The sequence below is a fragment of the Neophocaena asiaeorientalis genome, unplaced genomic scaffold, assembly GCF_003031525.2.
Source record: "Neophocaena asiaeorientalis asiaeorientalis breed wild unplaced genomic scaffold, Neophocaena_asiaeorientalis_V1.1 scaffold119, whole genome shotgun sequence".
Taxonomy (NCBI): domain Eukaryota; kingdom Metazoa; phylum Chordata; class Mammalia; order Artiodactyla; family Phocoenidae; genus Neophocaena; species Neophocaena asiaeorientalis.
In genome coordinates, this window is record NW_020175821.1 from 8,847,594 (window position 1) to 8,873,065 (window position 25,472).

General features: G+C 35.5%; 1 protein-coding gene across 2 annotated transcripts; it reads left to right on the forward strand.

The window, feature by feature from the left end:
- The first annotated feature begins 1,868 nt into the window (after window positions 1-1,868).
- ARHGAP11A (Rho GTPase activating protein 11A) lies at window positions 1,869-24,144 on the forward strand. Of its 2 annotated transcripts, XM_024732630.1 has the most exons (11): window positions 1,869-1,934; window positions 3,722-3,818; window positions 4,351-4,604; window positions 5,279-5,442; window positions 5,609-5,755; window positions 14,094-14,168; window positions 14,963-15,127; window positions 17,709-17,838; window positions 18,309-18,417; window positions 21,072-21,210; window positions 21,612-24,144. In XM_024732630.1, the coding sequence occupies exons 3-11, from the start codon at window positions 4,540-4,542 to the stop codon at window positions 23,195-23,197; spliced, it is 2,580 nt and encodes an 859-aa protein (XP_024588398.1). In that variant the 5' UTR covers window positions 1,869-1,934; window positions 3,722-3,818; window positions 4,351-4,539; the 3' UTR covers window positions 23,198-24,144. The 2 variants fall into 2 exon arrangements, with proteins under 2 accessions (XP_024588398.1, XP_024588397.1); XM_024732629.1 differs by lacking the exons at window positions 1,869-1,934; window positions 3,722-3,818 and having other exon boundaries at window positions 4,444-4,604; window positions 14,963-15,091.
- The last annotated feature ends 1,328 nt before the right edge of the window (window positions 24,145-25,472 follow it).

Consider the following 25,472-nt stretch of genomic DNA (forward strand, 5'->3'; position numbering starts at 1 on the left):
CCGGGACTGGAAGAGGCCCCTGAACAGCCGGCTGGTCCGGCGACTGGGCCAGGGTGAGAACCGAAAGGATATGGAAGAAAGAAGGGAGGTCTGTGTAAGTAGCTGAAAGGATGGAAGAGCCAGGATTTAAAACTTGGCAGTCCTGCCACTAGGAGCCTGCTCACTTAAGCACTATGCTACACAGTGTTTTCTATATTTGTCAATTAAATTGAGCCAGCTACTTGAAAAAGGACTAGTAAGATTTTGTCAAATCATTAAGAATACTGAATGATTTTGGCTGCACCGTGGTTTGCAGGATCTTAGTTCCCCGACCAGGGATGGAACCCAGGCTCACAGCAGTGAAAGCGTGGAGTCCTAACCAGTGGACCGCCAGGGAATTCCCTGAATGATGTCTTATTATAAATAACAGGTTAAATAAGGTACTCTTACAACACAAGTGCTTCAAGAGCATTCATGGAGAGCAGATGTATCTAAACTAAATTAACATATGAGTGATTAGGTATGCCCACTTAATCTAATTTCATATAAGCAGACATATACAGGCTTGAATTTTTTTTTAATTAATTAATTTATTTTTGGCTGCATTGGGTCTTTGTTGCTGGGCAATATGAGTGATTAGGTATGCCCACTTAATCTAATTTCATATAAGCAGACATATACAGGCTTGAATTTTTTTTTAATTAATTTATTTATTTTTGGCTGCATTGGGTCTTTGTTGCTGGGCACGGGCTTTCTCTAGTTGCGGCAAGAAGGGGCTACTCTTCGCTGTGGTGCGCAGGCTTCTCATTGCAGTGGCTTCTCTTGTTGCAGAGCACTGGCTTTAGGCGCTCGGGCTTCAGTAGTTGTGGCACACGGGCTCAGTAGTTGTGGCTCGCGGGTTCTAGAACACAGGCTCAGTAGCTGTGGTGCACAGGCTTAGTTGCTCCACTAGTGGGCGTGTGGGATCTTCCCGGACCAGGGCTCGAACCTGTGTCCTCTGCATTGGCAGGCGGATTCTTAACCATTGAGCCACCAGGGGAATCCCTTGAATTTACATTTAAGTCCAAGGCAAAGCTACAACCTTCTTAATCAGTGACTCGTTTTTAAGAAGTTTGAATATATGCCCAAAGATAGTGGCAGATTCTTTATTCAGAGGTGTGCACAAACACTCAAGTTAACCAACATACAAATGTGCTCTTGGGATCTTCAAATGTATTAAAATTTGAATGCGAGTAATACATTCCACTCTGACTTTTTAAAATTGGTTTTGAAAGTACGACGTGAAATTTAGATTGTTTGCAGAATCCCTTCCTTGGATACCTCAGAACAGTTTGATTAGTACTCTCCCATAGAGTGTGGAAAAGATAATCAGGTATAAAAGGAACCACCCTGATATAATTTTAGGAAGTACTGAGTGACAGGAATTACTGTTATAGGCCAATTTGGCCTTTTGTTCAAGTTAGTATTTATAAGGTGACCAACAGAAAGTTTAAGGTCAGTATTTATATAGTTACTAAAGGAGCTTGTAGTATTTTCCAGAAATGTTAGCATATTGGGCCAAATTCTGTTTAAGAATTTCCTTACTGAACACTAAATGGATTGATTTTCTGTTGTGGGATTGGAAACTGAGGGAATTTGCTGCGTTGCTTAAGGGCAATGACTCTAACTTGACCATTTTTGTACTCCCAGCATCTAGCATAATATCTAGTATAAAGTAGTTATTTTTTAACAAATATACTTGATGGAATTGTTTTCTGTGTCTCGACCAATAGTTTATTTCTGCTGTCTTGTTTTATTTTGTGAGGTTTTTAATTTGCCTAATGTTTAAGAAAACTTATATTGAGCCTAATATTTGTGTTAGAGTAACTGACTTTGTCATTTTAGGGTAAAATATTTGGAGTACCTTTTAATGCATTGCCCCAGTCTGTTGTTCCAGAATATGGACATATTCCAAGGTGAGCAAACTTTGAAATGAAGAGTAAATATTTCAAACTGGTATTGGAATGTTTAACAATAAATAGTTGAATGGCGCACAAAATTAGTTGGAACTAGCAAATGATTTTATTTCTCAACTAATGTTAAAAGTTGTTTTTTAAACTTTTGCATATTTTAACTTTTTAATTTGTACTCATTTTCAGGATTGAATTTTAAGGTTTAGTAATGAATAAATGTTAGAAAGCAAATTACTTTTGTTCTAAGGCAGAGTTTTCTGTTGTGTACCGATGTTTTCATTGCTGTTTTGATGATACTCAGTAATATACTAAACTACCAATTCATTTATAATTTTAATATTTTTTATCTTAGAAATGTTGGACAAAAGAATAGCTATCAGAGTATTTGTGAATATAAATTATTTAACACTTGAGCTTTTCTGTGTCACTGTTTGTAAATAACCTTTTGGACTAACTGCATCAGAAGTTGCTAGGGAAGTTTACGGCTTAAGAAAATAGTTTAAAAATGCATAGTAGAAAGATACTACCTTAGCTCTTACTAATTCATTTCCCCTCTATCCAAAGTAAGGTTCATTCTGGCTACTCTAGTCTAATAACTTAGGTTTTTAATTGGTGCATTGTCCGAAAGTATTTGTTGAACACCTTGCTGCCTTAGAACAATTTTCCCTCACTCACCCTATAGATACAGATTCATGATCTTCATGAGGTAACCACTTACTATTTTGCTTTTTAAATGGCCTATGAAAGGTTTTTTTAAATGATGATTTTCAGCGTTTAGAATTGCAGTCATATCTCTAGTAATAATGACTAAATCTTTGTTGTAGTTTCTTTGTCTGCTTTTTTAAAAAGAAAGTTTTTCTATCAGTTACTCTGCAACATTCAGCCACTATGCACCAGTACAATGCTTTCATTTACTTGCAGCTGACATCCATTCAAATTTTTTGTTACCAGCTGTTACCTAAGCGTCTAAAGCCAATATTGATTGTTAAAAATTATTCAGTATAAAGAAATTGAGCACACACCTCTAAATGTGTGAAGGATTGTAAGGACTGGGATGGATATATCTGACTTTCTGACAGGTAATGTTGGTGAGAAAAAAAAAAGTCTTGCCTTATTTTTGGGCAAATGTAGTTGATGGTAGGTTTTTTAAGCTATGTGTGCTGTGCAAGATCACCTGTGGAGAGAGAATAGGTAAAGAAATGGAGAAGGCCTTAGAGCCCTGGTTGATCCTAGGATGGAGAAGTCTGGCAGAAAAAGAGGAGCCAGAAAAAGTTTGAGAAAGAGCAGTCAGGGAGACAGCAGAAATTCCAAAAGTGTAGTGAAGAAGAGTATTTTCAGGGCCATCACGGAGTGGTCGAGTGTATCAACTGCTGGTAGGACAAGCAAGATAAAGACAGTGAATTGACCATGGATTTGGCAAGGCAGAGGCCATTAGTGATCTTGATGGAGTAATGGGGATGAGTCTGATTGCAGAGGGTTGAGCAAAGACTGGGATATGAAGAAGTGAAGGCAGTAAAAAAAGACAAATCTTGTGCTCTGAGCTGAAGCAGAGAAATGGATTAAGATTGGCAAGGATCAGGGATTGAGCAGGCTCACTGAAGTTGTCATGGGTAAAAAGATGGGCTTTAGAGAAGAATTTAGGAAGCAAGAAGGAAAACTAAAAGTAACCTTCTATCACAGAGATTAAAGGGATTTGTAGCATCAGAGCTGAAAGGGGTGTAGTCTCTGGCAGGAGAATAGGATTTAGTGAGATGTGTGTCTTACCACCTAAAAAGAGTTCTCTCTTTCAGTTTTCTTGTTGATGCTTGCACATCTTTAGAAGAGCATATTCATACAGAAGGGCTTTTTAGGAAATCAGGATCTGTTATTCGTCTAAAAGCACTAAAGGTAAGCATATTCTTGAACTATAAATTTTCATTTGTACCACTTTTTAATTTGGTTTTTAGGATTGAAATATTTAGAACTATTACATGAATTATGGACAGAAATTGAGTTTGCAGAAAGCTTTTTTTCATGGCAGAAGAACCCTTTTTCTTTTTTCCAAAATGTATATCATTTATATAATGCTTTTTTTAAAAATTGAGGTATAATTGACAAATACATTTAAGGTGTACAACCTGATGTTTTGATATATGTATATGTTGTGAAATGATTGTCATAATCAAGCCATTTATATTATATAATGCTTTAAAAGTTTACAGTACTTTCAGATTCATGGTCCTTGTTCCTATAATGTACTATATGAAATGAAAATTTTTTTTTAATTTTGTTTTTAGCCTTCTAAAGAGAAGTGATAAATACTAAAACAAGAGTTAAGAGAAATTTATTAAATAAAGCTCTTTAGAGTATAAGAAAGGATACTTTATTTGCATTAAACTCTTAAGCCCCCGAACACTCAAGATTGTTGTATTTATTTCAGAATAAACTGGATCATGGTGAAAGATGCCTGTCTTCTGCACCTCCTTGTGATATTGCAGGGCTTCTTAAGCAGTTTTTTAGGGAATTGCCAGAGCCCATTCTCCCAGCTGATTTGCATGAAGCACTTTTCAAAGCTCAACAGTTAAGAACAGAGGAGAAGAATAAAGCTACCTTGTTGCTTTCCTGTCTTATGGCTGACCACACAATTGATATATTAAGATACTTCTTTAACTTTCTCAGGAAAGTTTCTCTTAGGTGAGTAGTAATTAAAAGTTTTGGGAGATGGTAGTTTAATTTCTCTACTAGCTAGATTTACCCTTATGATAAATTAAATTTTGTTTGGCATGGAAATTTTTCTTAAAAATATTATATTTTTCCTTACTATAAGAGGTATACCCTGTATCATTTAAAAAAACAATATACCAAATATAATATTTCCTTGCTGTCTTAGGGTTGTCATGGTGGATGCCTTAATGGCTTATTGGTGTTTATAGGCTTCTTAGTCCATTGAATGGCTTCAGATTATTGTGTTTCTAAAATATTTGCGATTTACTTTTCAAATTTTTCCCTTCTCCCTGCTGTCATTGAGACTGCTTGTTTTAGACATACTTGGCTGCCTTCAGTACTTTGAATTTTCTGTGTGTGGGTTTGAAAAATCAAAGAAATGTGTTCAATTTGTGTGGAAAAACAAAGCGTGAACTCTATGGGTAGCAATGTTTTTATGACATATATTTAAGCACAGAGAGGCTGTGTATTTCTGGTTCTGTCTTATTTCAAGCCAGTCATGTAGATGGGTAGATGAAGGATCACTGTATCTTGATTTGTGTTTAACTGATAAAATAAGAGGTCTGCAAAATGTGCCCAATATGTTATTTTAACTCTGTATTTTTATCTTTAGCTCCATCTCATAAAACCTTTTTTCCTTTAAGGTGCAGTGAGAATAAGATGGATAGCAGCAATCTTGCTGTGATATTTGCACCAAATCTTCTTCAGACAAGTGAAGGGCATGAGAAGATGTCTGCTAACACAGAAAAAAAGCTACGATTACAGGCTGCAGTAGTACAAACTCTTATTGATTATGCATCAGATATTGGTAAGATGTAGTTGCATTATTAAATAATGGGATTTGTTTAAATGAGGGAGAGCCCAGCTTTTTCTAAGTGAACTATGAAGACAACTGTTAGAAAGTGGCTATATACTATTGAAATGTTTTGAGGGGGAGTAGAGGAACAATCTTAATTGTGAACATTTTTGTTTAGGACATGTTCCAGATTTTATCCTAGAAAAGATACCAGCTATGTTGGGTATTGATGATCTCTGTGCTACTCCATCACTAGAAGGCTTTGAAGAAGGTGATTATGAAACTCCTGGTGACTGTAAGAGAAAGCGAAGACAAAGTGTAGGAGGTAAGCGGTCATGGCAGTCCTGTTTGTGGACGTACAGCAATTTGCTTTTGCCTGAAATGTGTTTGAACATAAAAAAGCATAAGCTATGGTGTATGCCTTTTTGGTGCTTACATCATAGTTGGAGAGGCATGACATATGCATGTGAAAAATAAAAATGACAATATAATCTGATATTATGTGCTAGATGTTTAGCACAAACATAAACTGCATTCCAGGGAGAAAAGTTCCCTGGTTGTAATGACCAGGGACACTATAAAAAGAAAGTTAAACTGAACCTTCTTGAAGAATGGGTAGAATCTAGGAGAACTGGGTGGAGGGTCAGAATATTTGTATCCTATTCGAGGATGCTATGGAGAAAGATTTGCGTAAGCTAGAAGTAATCTATGTCTGTGTCTGTAAGGTAGAAGTAATCTATGTCTGCATGACTTGAGTGGCTCATCCTAGGGATTAGGACGGTATTATGATAAACTTAAGAATTAGAACATTAAACTGGGTATTGGAGAACCATTGAAGGTTTGGAGAGAGGCATAACATGATTACACTATTTTAGAAAATCATCTGGTTTGGAGAATTGAGACTTGGAGGTAGGGAGAATAGTCAGAAATGTGTGGCAGTAGTCCATGTGTGAGATCATGACTTGAAACAATAATATGAATTAGCAGTATGAACTAAATAATGAAGGAAACATTACCAAGGAAGAATCAAAAAGAACCAAAGTTTCCTCTTGGTGGAATCAATCATGAGACTTCTTAATCTTCTTGATTGGGAAGACAGACTATTCCTCCAGTTGCCTTAGGAAATTTCTTATCTTTTGCGTATCAGAACCAATTTCTATTAACTGTCCAATGCCTTTTTGAATCTTTTGGCTGATATGGTTTTGCCTCCTCCTGTTTTTTTTTTTGCCTCCTTTGTAGATTTCCCTTATGCCTTCTTTGTTCTGTAACAAAGTACTGTACTGTACAGTACAGTACTGTAACAAAGTACCACAAAGTACCACAAACTAAGTGGCTTAAAACAACCAAAATTTATTGTCTCACAGTTCTGGAAGCTAGAAGTCTGAAATCAAGGTGTTGCCTGGGCCATGCTCCCTCTGAAACCTTTAAGGGAGAATCTTCATGCCTCTTCGGGCTTCTGGTGGTGGCTATCGATTCTTGCCATTCTTTGATTTGCAGCTGCATCACTTCAATCTCTGCCTGTGTTGTCATATGGCGAACTCCCTAGGTGTCTCTCTGTGACACCAATCACATTGAATTAGGGCCTACCCTAATGACCTCATTTTTCTTTTTTTTAAGTGAAAGCAGGTTTATTTTAGAGATACACACTCCACAGACAGAGTGTGGGCCATCTCAGAAGGCAATAGGTAGACTGTCTTGAAGGGAAAGCACGGCCCTGAGGTGTGAGGGTCGTTAGTTTTTATGGGCTGGGTAATTTCATAGGCTAACAAGTGGGAGGAATATTCTAACTATCTTGGAGGAGGGATGGGGATTTCCAGGAGTTGGAGTACCACCCACTTTTTTGGCCTCTTATGATCGGCCTCTGAACTGTCATGGCACCAGTGGGTGTACTAATGACCTCATCTTAACTTGAGTTCATCTGCATAGACCCTAATTCTAAATGAGGTCACATTCACAGGTACTGGGAGTTAGGACTTAAACATATCTTTTTGGAGCACACAATTCAACCCATAAAACTTCCTACCCCAAATTCAGATATTCTTGGATACAGATCATCTTTATTACCCTTTTCCCTTTGTGATTTCATTCACTCCTGTAAGTTTCACTTATTGCATCTAAATAGATGAACACTTAAATCTCTACCACTGTTATCTCACAAATGTCAAACCACTTTAGTAAAAGTCTCTACTAGGCAGACATCACACTTCTGCTTTTCCTTGGTGCTTGAGCTCAGCATTTTGAAATGATCATCTTCACCTTCTTTAAACTGGTTCTTCTCGAATTCTTTTTTCTATTAATGGTACCACCATTCTGTAGTCACAGCTTTAAGCCATAGGTGCCTAACTATTACTTTACCGTCTGTATTCACAGAGTTTTCAGATTCTGTAAGATTCTATCTGCAGTGTTTACTGCATGTTTACTGTAAGAATTTCCTTCTTGGTCTTTGTGCCTCCTCCTTGAATCTGCCCTGCTTATTGCTGTCAAGGCTGATATTCTTAATATATAACTCTAATCATGTATCTCACATGCATACCCTTCAGAAACTTTCATTAATACTGATATCTGTAGCCTGACATTAAAGATCTTTCATAGGATTGCTTTACCATGCCTTTCTACTGTATCCTATCTCTCCTTTATGCAGTCTATACTTTAGTCAAACTGCTTTCTTTATTCATTATTTTTAGACACTTTGTTCTTTTGCTTATACTTTTTGATATAATGTTTTACTTCCATTTACCTCTACTGTTCAAATAATATCCACTTGTCAAAACCCAGCCTAAATGTCTTATCCAGCAAGCTTCCCCCCCCTTTTAAAAATTTACTGTTTATGTATTTTTGTTGATCTGACATTGGTCGATAACATTATTGTAAGTTTCATGTGGACATTAAATTTCGACTTACGTATGCACTATGGTGTGCTCACCACCAAAAGTTTCATTTCTATCCATCACCATACATTTGACCCCCTTTACCCATTTCGCCCTTCCCACACCTCTCTTTCCCTCTGGTAACCATAACTCAGTTCTCTGTATCTATGTGTTTATTTTGGTTTATTTGGTTTGTTCATTTATTTTGGTGGTTTTAGTTTGTTTGGGATTTTTATTCCACATGAGTGGAAGCATGCGGTGTTTGTCTTTGTCTGACTTATTTCACTTAGCATAATACCCTCAAGGTCCACCCATATTGTCACAAATGGCAAGATTTTGTCCTTTTTTATGGCTGAGTAGTATTCATTGTGTATATATATACCACATCTTCTTTATCTATTCATCCATTGATGGACACTTAAGTTGTTTCCTCCCCCCGCCCCATTTTATTTATTTATTTTTACATCTTTATTGGAGTATAATTGCTTTACAATAGTGTGTTAGTTTCTGCTGTATAACAAAGTGAATCAGTTATACATATACATATATCCCCATATCTCTTCCCTCTTGCGTCTCCCTCCCTCCCACCCACCCTCCCTAGCCCACCCCTCCAGGCGGTCACAAAGCACCCAGCTGATCTCCCTGTGCTATGCAGCTGCTTCCCACTAGCTATCTACCTTACATTTGGTAGTGTACATATGTCCATGCCTCTCTTTCGTTTTGTCACAGCTTACCCTTCCCCCTCCCCATATCCTCAAGTCCATTCTCTAGTAGGTCTGTGTCTTTATTCCTGTCTTACCCCTAGGTTCTTCATGACATTTTTTTTTTTTCTTAAATTCCATATATATGTGTTAGCATACGGTATTTATCTTTCTCTTTCTGACTTACTTCACTCTGTATGACAGACTCTAGGTTTATCCACCTCATTACAAATAGCTCAATTTCGTTTCTTTTTATGGCTGAGTAATATTCCACTGTATATATGTGCCACATCTTCTTTATCCATTCATCCGATGATGGACACTTAGGTTGTTTCCTTATCGTGGCTATTGAAAATAATTCTGCGATGAACATAGGGATGCGTGTGTCTTCTCAAATTAGTGTTTTCATACTCTTTGGATAAATACCCTCATATGGAATGGTTGGATCATAAGGTGGTTCTAGTCTTAAATTTTCTAGGAATCTCCATAATGTTTTCCACAGTGGCTGCACCAATTTACATTCCCACCAACAGTGTATGGGGGTTCCATTTTCTCCACACCCTCTCCAACACTTGTTATTTCTTGCCTTTTTGATAATAGCCATTCTAACAGGTGTAAGCTGGTATCTCATTGTGGTTTGGATTTGCATTTCCCTAATAATTAGTAATGTTCGACATCTTTTCATGTGCCTGTTGGCCATCTTTGTCATAAATTAATTGTCCATATATGTATGGATTTATTTCTGGGGTTTGAATTTTGTTCCATTGATATGTGTCTGTTTTTCTGCCAATACCAGGCTGTTTTGAATACTATATAGCTTTGTAATATAATTTGAAATCTGGGAGTGTGATACCTTCAGCTTTGTTCTTTTTTCTCAGGATTGCTTTGGCTTTTCAGGAATTTTTGTGTTTCCATAGAAAGTTTAGGATTTTTAATTCTGTTGACATGAAAAATGTCATTGGGATTTTGACAGGGATTGCATTGAGTCTTTAGGTTGCTTTAGGTACTATGGACATTTTAATAGTGTTAATTCTAATAATGTATGAACACAGAGTATCTTTCCATTTCTTTGTGTCTTCTTCAGTTTCTTTCAACAGCGTCTTAGCATTTTTCAATGTACAGGTCTTTTACTTCCTTGGTTAAATTTGCTCCTAGGTACTTTATTCCTTTTGTTGTGATTGTAAAATGGGATTGTTTTCTTATTATTTCAAATAGGTTTTTAGTGGAGTCTTCAGGGTTTTATATATATATATATATATATATATATAAACTATGTCCTCTTCAAATAGTGACAGTTTTACTTCTTCCTTTCAATTTGGATATCTTTTATTTATTTTTTCCTTTCCTGCTTGCTCTGGTTAGGACTTTCCATACTGTATTGAATAAGAGGGATGAGAGTGGGCATCCTTATCTTCTTCCTGATATTAGAGGGAAAGCATTCACCTTTTTGCTATTTAGTATAAGGTTGACTGTGGGTTTATCATATATGGCCTTTATTATGTTGAGGTACTTCCCTTTTATACCCATTTTATTGAAAGTTTTTGTCACAGATGGGTGTTGAATCTTGTCAAATGCTTTTTACATCTATTGAGATGATCATATGATTTTTATCTTTCATTTTATTAATGCAGTGTATCATGTTGATTGATTTGCGGGTGTTTGATCCTTTTAATGTAGTGTTGTATTCAGTTTGCCAATATTTTGTTGAGGATTTTTGCATCTATGTTCATCAGAGATACTGGCCTATAATTTTCTTTTTTTGCATTGTCTTGCCTGGTTTTGGTGTCAGGGAAATTTGGCCTCATAAAATGAGTTAGCACGTGCTCCCTCCTCTTCAGTCTTTTGGAAGCATTCGAGAAGGATAGGTATTAAATCTGTTTTGAATGTTTGGTAGCATTCACCTGTTTTGTTTTGTTTTTCGCCTTTGATTTCTTGATTGACCCAGTAGTTCAGTAGCATGTTGTTTAGTCTTCACATATTTCTGATTTTTCAAGCTTTCTTCTTGTAGTTGATTTCTAGTTTCATACCATTATGATTGGAAAAGATGCTTGATATGATATCAGTCTTCTTAAACTTATTGAGACTTGTGTCGCAAGTTATGGTCAATCTATGAGAATGTTCCATGTGCTCTTGAGAAGAATGTGTGCTGCTGTATTTGGATGGGATGTTCTGTATAAATCTATTGAGTTCATCTGGTCTGATGTTTCATTTAAAACTGCTACTTCCTTGTTGACTTTCTTTCTGGATGAACTATCCATTGATGTAAGTGGAGTGTTAAAGTCCATACTGTTATTGTGTTGTCAGTTTCTCCCTTTAGGTCTGTTAATACTTGCTTTATATATTTGGGCACTCATATATTAGGTGCATATATATTAACTGTTGTTTCTTTGGTGACTTGTCCCCTTTATCATTATATAATGTCCACCTTTGTCTCTTGTTAACTTTTTTAGCTTGAAGTCATTTTTGTCTAATATGAGTATGGCTATACCCATTTTCTTTTGGCTGCCATTTGCTTGGAGTATCATCTTCCATCCCTTCGCTTTGAGCCTATGTTTGTCTTTAGAGCTGAAGTAAGTCTCCTGGAGGCAGCATATAGTTGGGTCTTGTTTTTTAATCCATCCAGCCACTCTGTCTTTCGATTGGTGAATTCAATCCATTTACGTTTAGGATGATTATTGATAGATGAAGACTTAGTACTGCCATTTTATCTTTTGTTTTCTGACTGTTCTGTATCTCCATTGTTTCTTTTTCTTTGTGTTTCTGTCTGCCATATTGGTTCGATGGTTTTCTATGATGTTTTTCTCAGTTTTCTCTTTTATGTTCTGTGTCTCTGCTCTAGATATATGTATATATATATTTAAAATAAGTTTATTTTGTTTTTTTATTTTTGGCTGTGTTGGGTCTTCATTGTTGCACAAGGGCTTTCTCTAGTTGCAGCAAGCAGGGGCTACTCTTCATTGCAGTGCGCGGGCTTCTCATTGCGGTGGCTTCTCTTGTTGCGGAGCACAGGCTCTAGGCATGCGGGCTTCAGTAGTGTGGCATGTGGGCTGTAGAGCGCAGCCTCAGTAGTTGTGGCGCACAGGCTTAGTTGCTCCGCGGCATGTGGGATCCCCAGACCAGGGCTCGAAACCATGTACCCTTCATTGGCAGGCGGATTCTTAACCACTGCACCACCAGGGAAGTCCCTCTAGATTTATATTTTCTGATTACTATGAGGTTTGTGTAAATTGTCTTACAGATAAAAGTCCTTTTTCTGCCAATAGCATCTTACTACGTTCATTTGCCTATATGAGTTTCATCCTTTTCCTTTTACCTCTCTGTTGTCTGAAATTGTCTCTTTATGTTTTGTGTTCTCTACCAAATTGAAGTAGCTATAGTTTTACTGCTTTTTTCCCTTTAACCTTTATTATAGAATTGTTTGACAGCTTATTTTGATATAGAGTTGCAATTTTCTGATTCTGTTTATCATCTTACTCAAAATTTTGTTTACTTTTGCCTTTTTGTTTTCTGGTAGAAGAGTTCCTTCCAGCATTTCTTGTAAGGCAGGTCTAGCACTGATGAAGTCTGTCAGCTTCTGTTCATCTGGGAAACCCTTTATTTCTCCTTCATATCTGAATGATATAGCTGACAGTTTTTATCTTTAAATATTTTGAGTATGTCATTCCATTCTTTCCTGGCCTGTTGAGTTTCTTTGGATGGCGCCATTGTCTACTCAGTCATCAAAGTCAGAATTCTAGACGTCCTTATCTGCTCTTTCCTCATTCGAACATCCCACTAAGTCTACCAAGTCTTATCACTTTGATCTCTTAAATACCTTTAATAATGCCTCCATTTCCATAGCTGCTACCTCAGTTAAGACCTTCTCTTGCCTGGCTAATTCCCACTCTTCCTTCAGGTCTCAGCTTAAATACCAGTTCCTCAAGGATACCTCCTCTAACTCCACAGTCTAAATCCATTGTTATATTTGTACTTCACACTATTTACCCATTTGTCAATAGGTATTTATTTCCTTAGTATATTAATGTTTGTTTCCTCCAATAGGATAAGTTTTGTAAAGGTCACTGTTTCATATTTTGGCCACTGTTGTATCTTCATTGTGTCTGACACATAATAGGTACAAAATAGATATTTGTTGAATGACTGAATAGCATACTTAGAATAAACTTTAGCTAGTTTGCTTGTCTCCATCCAAGGAGGCTTACCCCCCAAAAAATCTGTCATACTGCTGCAGATTTAGTGATTTTCCTAAAGTGCAGAAATGATGACTTTGTTCCTTTTTGCCTTTGGAGAAGTTCAAGTTCTTCAAAATGATACACAGCCCTGTTCTGCCTAATACACAAGACTTATCTCTTACCATATCCACTGTTCACTATTTGCTCTAGCAGTATCAAACTCCTGGTTTCTAGTATACATAAATTCTCTTTTTTCTTACATACCTTTGCATATACTAGTCACCTTGCCTGAATTCTACCTTCCACCTTAATCAACACCTACAAATCCTTCAGAACACTGTCCAGGTTTTATTTCCCTTGCAAAGATTCCTCTCTTAATGCCATTTCTTTCCTTCCTCAAAAGGTAATGATTTCCTCTTCCATACTCTTTCTATACATTGTAGATACTTGTTTAACAGTTCATTCTGTATTTATTTGTATGTTTTTTGTTTTTGTTTTTGATGTGGACCATTTTTAAAGTTATGTTTTTAGTTCTTTGACTGTGAGACATGTGGGATCTTAGCTCCCCGACCTGGGATCGAACCCACACCCCCTGCATTGGAAGGCAAAGTCTTAACCACTGGACCACCAGGGAAGTCTCTCATTCTGTATTTAATGTCTTCCTATTTATCTATCTATTTATTTATTTATTTATTGAGAGATATGGGAGTATAAGAGGGGAATGGAATACAAATATATCCTTTAGTATTTTTTGCCTATTTTGAAATAATTCCTTTTATATTACCTTAAGTGACTTTAAAACATATAAGCTGATATAAACTTAGATGCTAAAAGACCACAAATAGCAATATGAATTATTGATAAAAGTTAAGTAAATGTTGTTATAATTGATTATATGATTATAAATATGCCTTGCATTTCAGATTTTGTTAGTGGAGCATTAAATAAACTTAAATCTAACAGGACACCCTCTATTACACCTCAACAGGAAAGAACTGGTAGGTATTATATATATTTATTTAAGTGGACATTTATATATATTATACAAAAATTAATTACGGTAATGATTACCTAACTTATTTTGTTTAATCAATTCCAAATGTAATTTTCAGTGAAGATATTGTACTATAATATTATGACATTGGATATATATATGTAATACATAATATATAATTACATTGGATATAATGAACCTAAAATTGTAGGTATGAATTTATTTTAGTCTATTTTATATCTTTGATCTTCTGAATCATGTTCTTCCATTTGTAAGTTGGATGATATTGAACATGTGAAAATAAATCTCATTTTTATTTTAGAACCAGAAGTTTATTAATATTTGTTCCAATTTTTTTTTTTTGGTTTGTTTGTGCCTGAAATTATTCAACCCAGTAATAGAAAATTTGATTGCTTGTTTTGTTTTCTAGATTGAAGACATTAACTGGTTAATACTCAGTTATGATGAAAATCAAAAATATTTAGATCAGTTTTTGTTTCAACACCTTGATTATAATTTTTCTTGCCTATTTAATACTCTTTAATGTGAATTATATGCACCTTTTAGTCTATTTGGTGTTGAAGTTACTAAGAGTCTGGCCTCTTTGCAACTTCACTGTTTTTATTTTCAGTAATTGCATAGTGTTAATTTAGTTTTATAATATATATTTGATAATGTTAATGTAAACATATCCCCCCCATTTTTGGTTCTAAGAAATAGCTTTATAAGAAGAAATTATATAAAGTGTTTGTATTTTATCAACTTTGTGGGAGAAAAAACAAGTTTTCTTTTTTTCAGCCCAGCTATCCATTTCACCAATGATTCTTACACCAAATGCTAAGCGTAAACTACCGGTAGAGTCCCATGGTTTCTCAAGTAAGAAAAGGAAGTCCATCAAGCACAATTGTAACTTTGAGTTGTTGCCAGGTAATCTCTTCAGTAGCACTTCTACACCAGTATCAGGTAACAAATGGAATTTATATAATTGGGTTATAAACATTAACATGAGTGCCTATTCTGGGCAAAGTGCTATTTCATATTAATATGACCCTTTAGGAGCCAGAGTTTTATTCTCTGTTTTGTCAGATCTCTGAATTTTATAAAGTCCCCTAACTTTTAAAATAGACAGTGGTTCAGTATAATTTGTGTGTGTGAGTGTGTGTGTTTTACTGCCATACCTATTGAAAGTTATGGGTCACTGTGGATAGGATAGCACTTGTGCTCAGGTTTTACGTGATTGAACATCCTAAATTCTACTTTAGTTACTTCTGGATCTGTAGATGTGGCTGGATTGCTGTCTTTTGTTGAGTTGAGGTCACCAGCATTTGAGCATCTCTGAATACAGAGTAGGGGTGTTACCATTGAAGTACCATTGTGGGTTAATTTGGAGGGTGGTATTTTTAAAGTTTTATACTCAAGTGGCTTTTATAAAAAGCCATCCTTATGGCATGGTTTCCACATCCCTTACCAGCCCAGCCATTTTATTCCAAATGAAATACAAGTTCCTAATGTGGCCAACCAGAGCCTTCAGAGAAAAATATAATCATGCTAATTTGAATACCAAATTTTTGTTAGTGTGATCTTGGATTGAGTCGGCTCCTTTAGCATGTGTAGAATACAAGTTGGCTCGTATTAACCTGTGGTCAACCCAAAATGAATTGAAACTCTAAGAAGCCCAGAGTCTTCCATCTCATATTTGTGTCACATTTAGACAAAATGTGAGTAGCCTCTGATTCTTTTAGATTTTCTTTGGTTTCACACAATGATAAGAGTTTCAGTTTGAATTTGTTAGCTGGGTTATGAGTTTTTCTTCCCAAAAGCCTCTCTTTCGCTTTTGTTATCCGAAAGGTTTACATTTTCCTTGTTTGTTTTATTAAAAAGGTGAACAGAATAGCAACTTGTTCTCTATGGTCCTTCAGGTTCTCTGTGGTTCATTAAAGTGTAATGATAAGAACTCTGAAGCTATGTCTGTAGTTCTATCGGTATTCACAGGCTGGAGACTTAAACTCCTTTAAAGTAACTTAGTGTGTTTTTAGTATTTAAAGGCTTTCTGCTTTGGAGGACTACTTCCAAATGACAGATGTGAATCATAGTTCTACCTGCCTTTGTTTATTGACAATACATCATCTTCCCCAAGAAATGAACCTGCAGATTCCTTCTCTCCAAGTTCCCCAAAAATAGATTAAACATTATGTTACTGTAACATTAGTATGAGCCTGCTTAACTAGCGAAACTTCTTTTATAAAAAAATTAACAAGTTCAGCATCAGTAATTCTATTATTTTAACTCACCATTTTTCTTTGACCCTTTCTTAGCCACAGTTCAGTAAATTGCATCTGCAAAATTGAAAATGAGTTGGTTTCTAAGTTTGGATTATAACAGATATGATGCTTTTCTTTAATATATGTAGGCAACAATATTAATCTACAATCCATAGTGTACTTATTTTTAATTTTTTTCTAATATGTGTTGTAACTGTGTGTTATTCCATCTATTCTGACTGTGCCTCCTTGTCGCCACTGATATATTTTCAAGATAACTAGACTGCAGCCCTAGAATAAAGCTACCTATGTCACATTGGATATATCATATTGCCTCCAAGCTTTCTTTTTAGCCAAATGCACCCAAAAAGTCACTGTAATGGTTGTATTATTTTCTGGTTTTGTAATTGAAAAAAACATGGATATTTCTGTTTGGGGACCTGTGTGAATTCTTTATCAATACCAATGATAAGTTGAGAGGGTTCATGTTTGTTGAATGTATCCTGGGCAATATTCAAATACAAATCAAATGTATATGGAGCCTTTGCTCATAACTATTATACTTTTCCGTAATTTTTTATTATAGTTGGTTTCATGGTATAGTGTTAAATAACTTAATCAAAATGAGCTGTTGTAACCTCCAGTTGTTATCATGGAACATGGCAGTAGCCAAGTGGTTAGGTGTATGTTATAGATCATCGGTTTTTGTTTGTTTGCCAAAAATTTTGGACAAATTGCACTCCAGAGTCAGGTAGACAGCAAGTTGGCTAGCAGGTACATACTGGATACTCAGATACTAAATTGTTTTTCAGTAGTTTATTTTTGATAACAGCATTAATTAATCTTATGTACCAGGTACTGTGCTAGACATCTTATATACGTTACAGTAATATTTATATTCACCATAGAAGTCCAATTTTAGAGCCTAAAGCCATTTAGTAAGTGGTGGACAAACTCAAGTCTGTCTCGAAAGCTTGCTCCTTATCCAATCTGCAACAGCACCCACCTCTCCCTTGTAGTATTAAAAGAGTTTAAAGCAAAACTCTAATATAAAAATAATGTTTAATCTGACCTTTAATTGGTAACTAAAAAGTAAGAAATAGATTTTTTTTTTTTCAGTTGACTTGGGTTATTTGACCCCTGAAGATTCTAACCAGAAATTATGTGATTTTGTGGTTGTTTAGGGGTGGAAATTAAGACTTCAAATCTAATTGCTATTAATATTTTATACTTTGAAAAGAAAATGAGTATGTGTGGTCTATCACATGTGGTTATTTTTATAGTTCACTTTGATACAAGCCCAGAAGGGTCATCTCAGGGTTCACTCTCTCCTGTCGCCGTCAATGGAAACCATTTGATCAGTACAGGTGTGCTAAGGCGAAGTAAAAGGCTTGCAAGCAAAAAAGTTTGCAGGTAATTTATCCAGGTTGGATAAAAATTTGGTATATACAGTTAAAATATTTTGTGTCTTTCTACTGAGAATCATAATTTTTAAAAATGCCCTTTGCCTTTATAGTCTTATTAATCAAGTGCATATCCTCTAGAGAAAGATTCCTAATTTGAATCCATTTTGCTTGCTTAAAATCCTATTTTATGTTGACGTGTGTAATTTTTAAATTTCCTGTTAATATAAAAAGCTAGTCTACCCTAATGATTCTGGTTTATAAGTGACTAAACTGGTGATAAACAGGAAAGTTTATTTTATAAAATATTTGTATTTTTTATGCAAATACAATGTGTTCCTATATAGTATCTTAAACCTAAAAAACGATTACTCTATTCAATTACTAACAATGTGATTTGCTCTGGACTTTCAAACTTTATTTTGTAGGAATTCCAGTTCTTATGCTATAAACTGATGTTTTTAATTTGACTCTTTCTAGGGTGGAATCAGGAAAAGCAGACTGCTTCTCTCCTAAAATCAGCCGTAAAGAAAAGGTTCGAAGATCTCTTCGTTTGAAATTTAATCTAGGGAAAAGTAGCAAAGATGGAGTAAGTGCCTTTCACGATTTCATTGAAGTTTATATTAGGATAAAGCTGAAGACTTGATGCTAAAAGACTCTCTCAACCCTGCCTCTCTTCCATTTACTGTCCCATTCTCTGCTCTTCTTTATACCAGCCCTTACACTTGAGTTGTTATCTCCAGTTCCTTCTTTTCTATTCTGCTGAAATCAATTTCAGTGAAGCTTTCATCCCCAACACTCACTGAAACAGCTCTCATAAGATCACTCATGAATTGAGCATTGCTCATACCAGTCCTCTTAGCCTTGATATGTCAGCAGCATGTAACCTGGCTGATGACTTGCTCCTCTCTGGCATACTTTCTTTCCTTGCTTCAAGGACATATAGTCTCATGATTTTCTTCCTTCTTTGTCAGTTAGTTTTCTAATTCCTTTACATTGGAGTGCCCAAAAATTTGCCCTTGGGTTTTTCTTTTCTCACTCCACTCACTCAGGGTGATCATCAGCTCTAAACATCATGTATATACTTATGACTTCAAGTTTATATCTCTAGCCCCAAATGCTCTCCTGAACAACTTGACTGTTTAACCGACCTACCTACTTGACCTCCCTACTTGGGTGTTGATCCCAAGTAGGGAGGTGTTGATATCTCAAGTGTAACCTGCCCCAAATAGAGCTCCCAAGATGCACTTCTCCACTGTTGGTATTTCTCCACTCCTCCCCATCTCCTCCACCCACACTTCTATTCTACCTGTAGTCTTCACCATCTCACTTATGGCAACTCATTCTTCTAATCACTTAGGCCAAAAACCATGCAGGCATTCTTTTTTTTTTTTTTTTTTAACATCTTTATTGGAGTATAATTGCTTTACATTGTTGTGTTAGTTGCTGCTATATAACCAAGTGAATCAGCTATACGTATACATGTATCCCCATATCCCCTCCCTCTTGCGTCTCCCTCCCACCCTCCCTATCCCACCCCTCTAGGTGGTCACAAAGCACTGAGCTGATCTCCCTGTGCTATGCGGCTGCTTCCCACTAGCTATCTATTTTACATTTGGTAGTGTGTATATATCCATGCCATGTATATGTCCATGCTCTCTCACTTCGTGCCAGCTTACACTTTCCTCTCCCCAAGGAGAGGAAATGGTCCTCAAGTCTGTTCTCTACATCTGCACCTTTATTCCTGTCTTGCCCCTAGGTTCTTCAGAACCACTTTTTTTTTAGATTCCATATGTATATGTTAGCATATGGTATTTGTTTTTCTCTTTCTTACTTCACTCTGTATGACAGACTCTAGGTCCATCCACCTCACTACAAATAACTCAATTTCGTTTCTTTTTATGGCTGAGTAATACTCCATGGTATATATGTGCCACATCTTCTTTATCTATTCACCTGTCCATGGACACTTAGGTGGCTTCCATGTCCTGGCTGTTGTAAATAGTGCTGCAGTGAACATTGTGGTACCTGTCTCTTTTTGAATAATGGCTTTCTCTGGGTATATGCCCAGTAGTGGGATTGCTGGACCATATGGTAGTTCTATTTTTAGTTTTTTAAGGAACCTCCATACTGTTCTCCATAGTGGCTGTATCAATTTACATTCCCACCAACAGCATGCAGACATTCTTGACCCCTCACTTTCTCTCACATGTACCGTCGAAACCATTAGGGAATCCTGTCTAACTTCTGCTTTCAGTCTATCCAGGCTGACTATTTCTCACCAGTACTACATTTCTAACCTTCTCTAAGTTATGTTATCTGGAACTTGGATTACTACAAGTTCCTACTAGTAGGTATACTTGCTTCTACCTTGCTGCAGTACTAGAGCCAAAATTATCCTCTAAAAACCAGAGTTAAATCATGTCACTCATGTCACTCCTCTGCTCAGAACCCTTCAGTGACTCCTTGCTTCACTCTGAGGGGAAAAAAAGAGAAGCCAAAGTTCTTACACTGATCTGCAGTGCCCTGCATGATCTGTTCCTGGCCTCCCTCTTGGAGTTCTCCTCCTGCCACCCTCCCTTGCCTTCTCAGCTTCATTCACTTTTGCCTCATGCAGTTTCTCAAGTGTGCCAGACCTTGCTTCAGCCTTAGAGGCTGCACTGGCATTTTCCTGTCCTGGAATGTTCTTCCCCCTCATACCTTCATGACTGTCGCTCTCATTTTTCTTTACTCACAAATCATCTTCTGTTCACTGTGTTTAAAATTATACCCCACCCTTCACCACTCCGTATCCTCCTTACCCTGCTTTGCTTTTGTCCTTAGCACTTTTCACCTTATGTATTGTATATTATACTTTATAGTTTATTGTCTGTCTTCTTCTGGTCTAAATCTGCCCATCAAGAATGTAAATTCCATGAGGTAAGATTTTGTTCTGTTTTTCTGTTTTCTTTCACTCTTGTGAACAGGTACTGGCACAGTCATCACACACAAAAAAAGTTTTGTAAGTTAATGTGTGAGGCTGTTTTTATTTTAGATCATAAAATATCCACTAATAGCCAAGTCAAATGCTTATAATTTTCATCAGCATGCATGCAAGTATATTGTGTTTGCTATAAAATTGTTCCTCAATTATGTACACACCTTTTAAAATCAGCTGTAGAGGATTTTGATAACTACAAAGTAATATTTTGAATTAACTAGGTTTATTTCTTAACCAAAACTTTTTCAATTTGTTCTGTACAGAATGTGTGTTCTGGTGTCGATAGATCTGAAAATGTTGGTCGACGACTTGCAAATCAACAAAGTTTAAAAAATAGGATTGAATCTGTAAAAACAGGTCTGCTTTTTAGCCCATATATTGATGAAAGATTAACAAAAAAAGGTATATTTACATGATATTGTTAGTTTTATCCCAAAAGCCTACTTTAATTGTTTTTTTAAAAATTTTCTTCCCATTTTAGTGAGATATAGTTGACATATAACCTTTAGTTGTTTTTAATGATAAAATATATTAAGTAATTTACTATTCTAGAAATTGAAAATTCGTGTTTGAATAATGAAAATATTGGAATTGCAATGTATTTTTCTATGAATAATTGGAGGATCTTTAAAAATGTAAATATAAAGATGTTTGACATGTTTATAGGTAAAAATTATCTCTTTTAACACAAATCTAGTTTATCGGAATTAAATGCTTAGTATTTAATTTGTCATGTATTTGAATAACATTTCAAAACTAGGTCAGATATAAATGATTAAAAACACTGAACTGCTTTATTTTAGGTTCAAAAAAGATCAGTAAGTCTGAGGAAAACTTACTAACTCCAGAGCGACTAGGTGGAAGAAATTACCGGATGTCTTGGACAGGACCTAGTAATTCAAGTTTTCAAGAAATAGATGGAAATGAAGCTTCTCCAATAGATGCAGTTCTTGAGATGGAAAACTCTTCCTTGGAGCCCGATATGATGGTTGAAAAGTCACCTGTTAGGTCATATGAGCTTACCCCTTCTAATGTACACAGTAGGCATAATAACAACGTAACTGGCAGCTCTCTTAGTGGGGATGAAAATAACCTGACCACAGAGACTGTGGTGAAAATTCAGAAAGCATTTTCTGAATCTGGAAGTAATCTTCATGCATTGATAAATCACAGGCAGTCATCATTAACTAATGTAGGGAAAGTAAAATTTAATGAAACATCTTCTATCAAATGTAGCACAGAAAAAAATCTATTTGAAATTAATAATTTCACTGTGATAGAATCCAGTGAACACCACACTAGTAAAGATGAAAATAGTTTTTCAGAAAGAGACTTCTCACTACATCAAACTCAAAAATTGTGTAGAGAAGCCACTATAAAATGTTACTCAACTCAGATGAAGATAGAACTAGAAGACAACATTCATTCGAATATACCAAAAGATTATTTAAGCAAGCAGGAATTGTCCAGTGATGAGCAAATAAAGAAACAAGAGTCCCCAAGGGATACACTAAATATTAAATTAAAGGAGAATGAAAATATGATTGAAGAGAACTTACTGAAATGTGCAGCTTCTAGAGAGGACGTGGCTAGCGCCTCTTCCTCAGAGCAGATTACGTGTAATAGTGCAAACCTGTCAAAACCTAGGCCTGTGAGAATTGTTAAACAGCAGTCACTGGTGGAAACATGTGATAAAACGGTTTCTGAACATTTACAAATGACAGAGCACGGAAAGGTTTCAGACCACATACAGTGGTTTAACAATCTTTCTTTAAATGAACCAAATAGGACAAAAGTTAAGTCACCTCTTAAGTTTCAGCGTATGCCTGTCCGTCAGTCTGTCAGAAGAATTAATTCTTTGTTGTTGTATGGTGGACAATCTCCAAGACATAAATTAGCAAGTCTTGGTGATGCTGCTTCTCCTCTGGTTAAATCAGTGAGCTGTGATAGTGCTCTTCCCTCTCGTGTAGAATGTACATCAAAAGATTCCTCTATTCCATGTACCAGGTCAAGTCCTAAAGAACAGAAGTCTACATCATACAAACAGTCGAATGTTGATACGATTTCAAAATCAAGCATGGAGGTAACTTCTACATCTTTCTCACAAATGAAGAGGCACCCAAACTCTGGAAATGCTTCTCTTGGGTCCACCAGAGTTTGTAAGCAGGAAGTGATATCTAATGGCCAAATTAAGGTTCCCTTGGATGATCTGACAAATCATGATATAGTAAAATCTGTTGTAAATAATGATATGGGCTTTTCTCGTGGCATAAATAACAGGGTCCTTAGAAGACCATCAGATAAAGAGAGGGTCTGGTATAAAGGTTCTCCAAAAAATCCTATTGGAAAAGCTCAACTACTACCAACAAGTAGACCTGTAGACTTGTAATTGGTAAATGTTATACTACTTGTCATTAATGTAAATAAAATTAGCAATTGGTGATATGACTTGCAAGGTAATCATGTGTTAGTTTATAGCTCAGAATGATTGGTGTGTGGTCAATTTTAATTTCATTGCACAAGCAACTTGAATTCTTAAGCTTGTATAAATGATGACTTTGTTTTTCTTAATTATGGCAATATTTAAACTTAATAATTTTATTGTCATCTCTCAAAGCAGAGGTTTCACTTTACTTTTTTAAAGAAATTGTTGACTGGGTTTATAAGAAATTAATTTTTGAAAATTGCATGAATTTTATTTTTTAACATGCGATAGAAGAATGGAATGAGTTGTGCCTATTTCCTGTTACTCCTAAATCAGATGAGGTTTCTCTAAGAAATGTCTAACACAGAGAGAGAGAGAGATAAGCCCTGCAAATCTTATTTCCCAAATTCCGTTAATGTTTATTGTCTTTATCAAAGTCCCGTGAAATTAATTTGTTTCAATAGCATCTTAATCCTTTATTCCTTTTGGGTGCAGAGTAATTAGACATATATTGTCTATAGATGTGACAGTGTGTTCACTTGAACTAAGAATAATGGCTAATGCAGAATGATGACTCAAGTGTGCTCATATAGTATGATGCTGCAGAAGTAACTGTGACTTTAAAGCCATACTATGTTTTTTAAAGTTAATTTGCACAAGTACATTTATATCTGTTTTGTCCAATATAGAATTTAAAATGTTTTAAGAGGGAGTAATTAAGCTTGGAAGATTTTAATCAAAGTGATTGCTTATATACAGATGCTTGATTTTAGACTTTGATATAGTTGATGCACCTCTACATTTACCTTGGATTCTTACACTTTGGATTCCTACAGGAGCCTGTGATGGTTTTGTCGTGTGTGTAAATGTTATTTATTTAGCAAAGACATTAAAGATAACTTTCTGGAAAATGACTTGCCTGAGACTCTAATGAAATTCAAAATAACCTTTTAGAATTTGACCCAAATTGTCAAGCAAATCTATCTAAATTTATATTTTAAATTATTAGAAATAACAGATCTTTAAGGAAAGAATAATATCAACAGTAGAGGGTATTCTCTGAGTTTTGGAGGAAGGAATATGCATGCAGACTCAACCACTAAAGACAGTTTTGCAGGTCAGTTGTTAGGGTGCCACATTCAAGCTTGGGGCAGCATAGAACCACACTGCACACCATTCGGAGCAACCAGGCAGCATGAATTTGTGTGAGGAATTTAAAGTCATCAGAGGTTTGCTTTACCAAGTTCTCCCTAATAGCAGTACATCTGTTTTATTTCAAAGCTATTTCCTGTTTCTATATTCACTACCTAGGAATCGACCCTTTCTCAGAATTCGTAAGTATTTACTTATATAAAGACTAAAAATCTGTAGATATATAAACATCATGTTTATCTGACATGAAAACAGGTTTTTAATGTAGACTGGGTATGCATTTCAGATGTTTATAGTATTTCGAAGAGTAAGTGGATATAGAAAATATTTATAAATTCTGAGATGTTCGTTGTCTGGTTCAAAGCATTTTTTTTAAACTTTGCTTTTAAACTTTTAAAAATACATCAGTGTCCTTTTATATCCATGGGGGTAGGTGAAATGTTGAATTGGAAGACTAATTCAGTAAGCAGTCGTAGGAAATTAACTGTACAAATCACCTGAATTAGTGGATTTTCTGAGAGATTAATCATTAATCAATAATGAAAGATATTTATTTAAAAAAGAAAACTACCCATATATCACTCCCATTTTTTGTTAGCTGAAAGCTGCAATACAGATTAAAGGATTATGAAGGTGCAAACCTTGGAGATGAGGTAATTGGAGAGTCATGAAAGCTGAGTTTTAGACTTGATTTAATATTCCTGCTTTCATTTTTTTCTTATAAAAAATAGAGATAATGTTACCAATCTCATGGGGATATTTGATCAAATGATATACAAACATACTTAACAAAGTTAAAGTGTCTGGACATGTGTAGTAACTCCAAAAACTATTTTTACTTTGTTCTTACAAGTAAATAAATTAATAATATTAATTTGATTATTATGAGCAACAAACAATACACTTATACATAGAACTTAATAGACTGCTTGGCAATTTTCTAAAATCACTAAAAACTTGATATAGGATTTTGAAAATCATCAAGCCCAGGACATATAATAGATGTTTTTAGAAAATCAAATTTCATATGAAGCATAAACAATTTAGTGTATTTCAGTCAAATTTCCATTCAGCACGAAGGTGGTAA

Bases quoted from the DNA above. Each gene is read 5' to 3' on its own strand.
- ARHGAP11A (XM_024732630.1), top strand. From the start codon at position 4,540: ATGGCTGACCACACAATTGATATATTAAGATACTTCTTTAACTTTCTC. The intron at 17,839-18,308 runs GTAATTTATCCA...GACTCTTTCTAG, and splicing joins GCAAGCAAAAAAGTTTGCAG to GGTGGAATCAGGAAAAGCAG. The intron at 18,418-21,071 runs GTAAGTGCCTTT...TGTTCTGTACAG, and splicing joins GGAAAAGTAGCAAAGATGGA to AATGTGTGTTCTGGTGTCGA.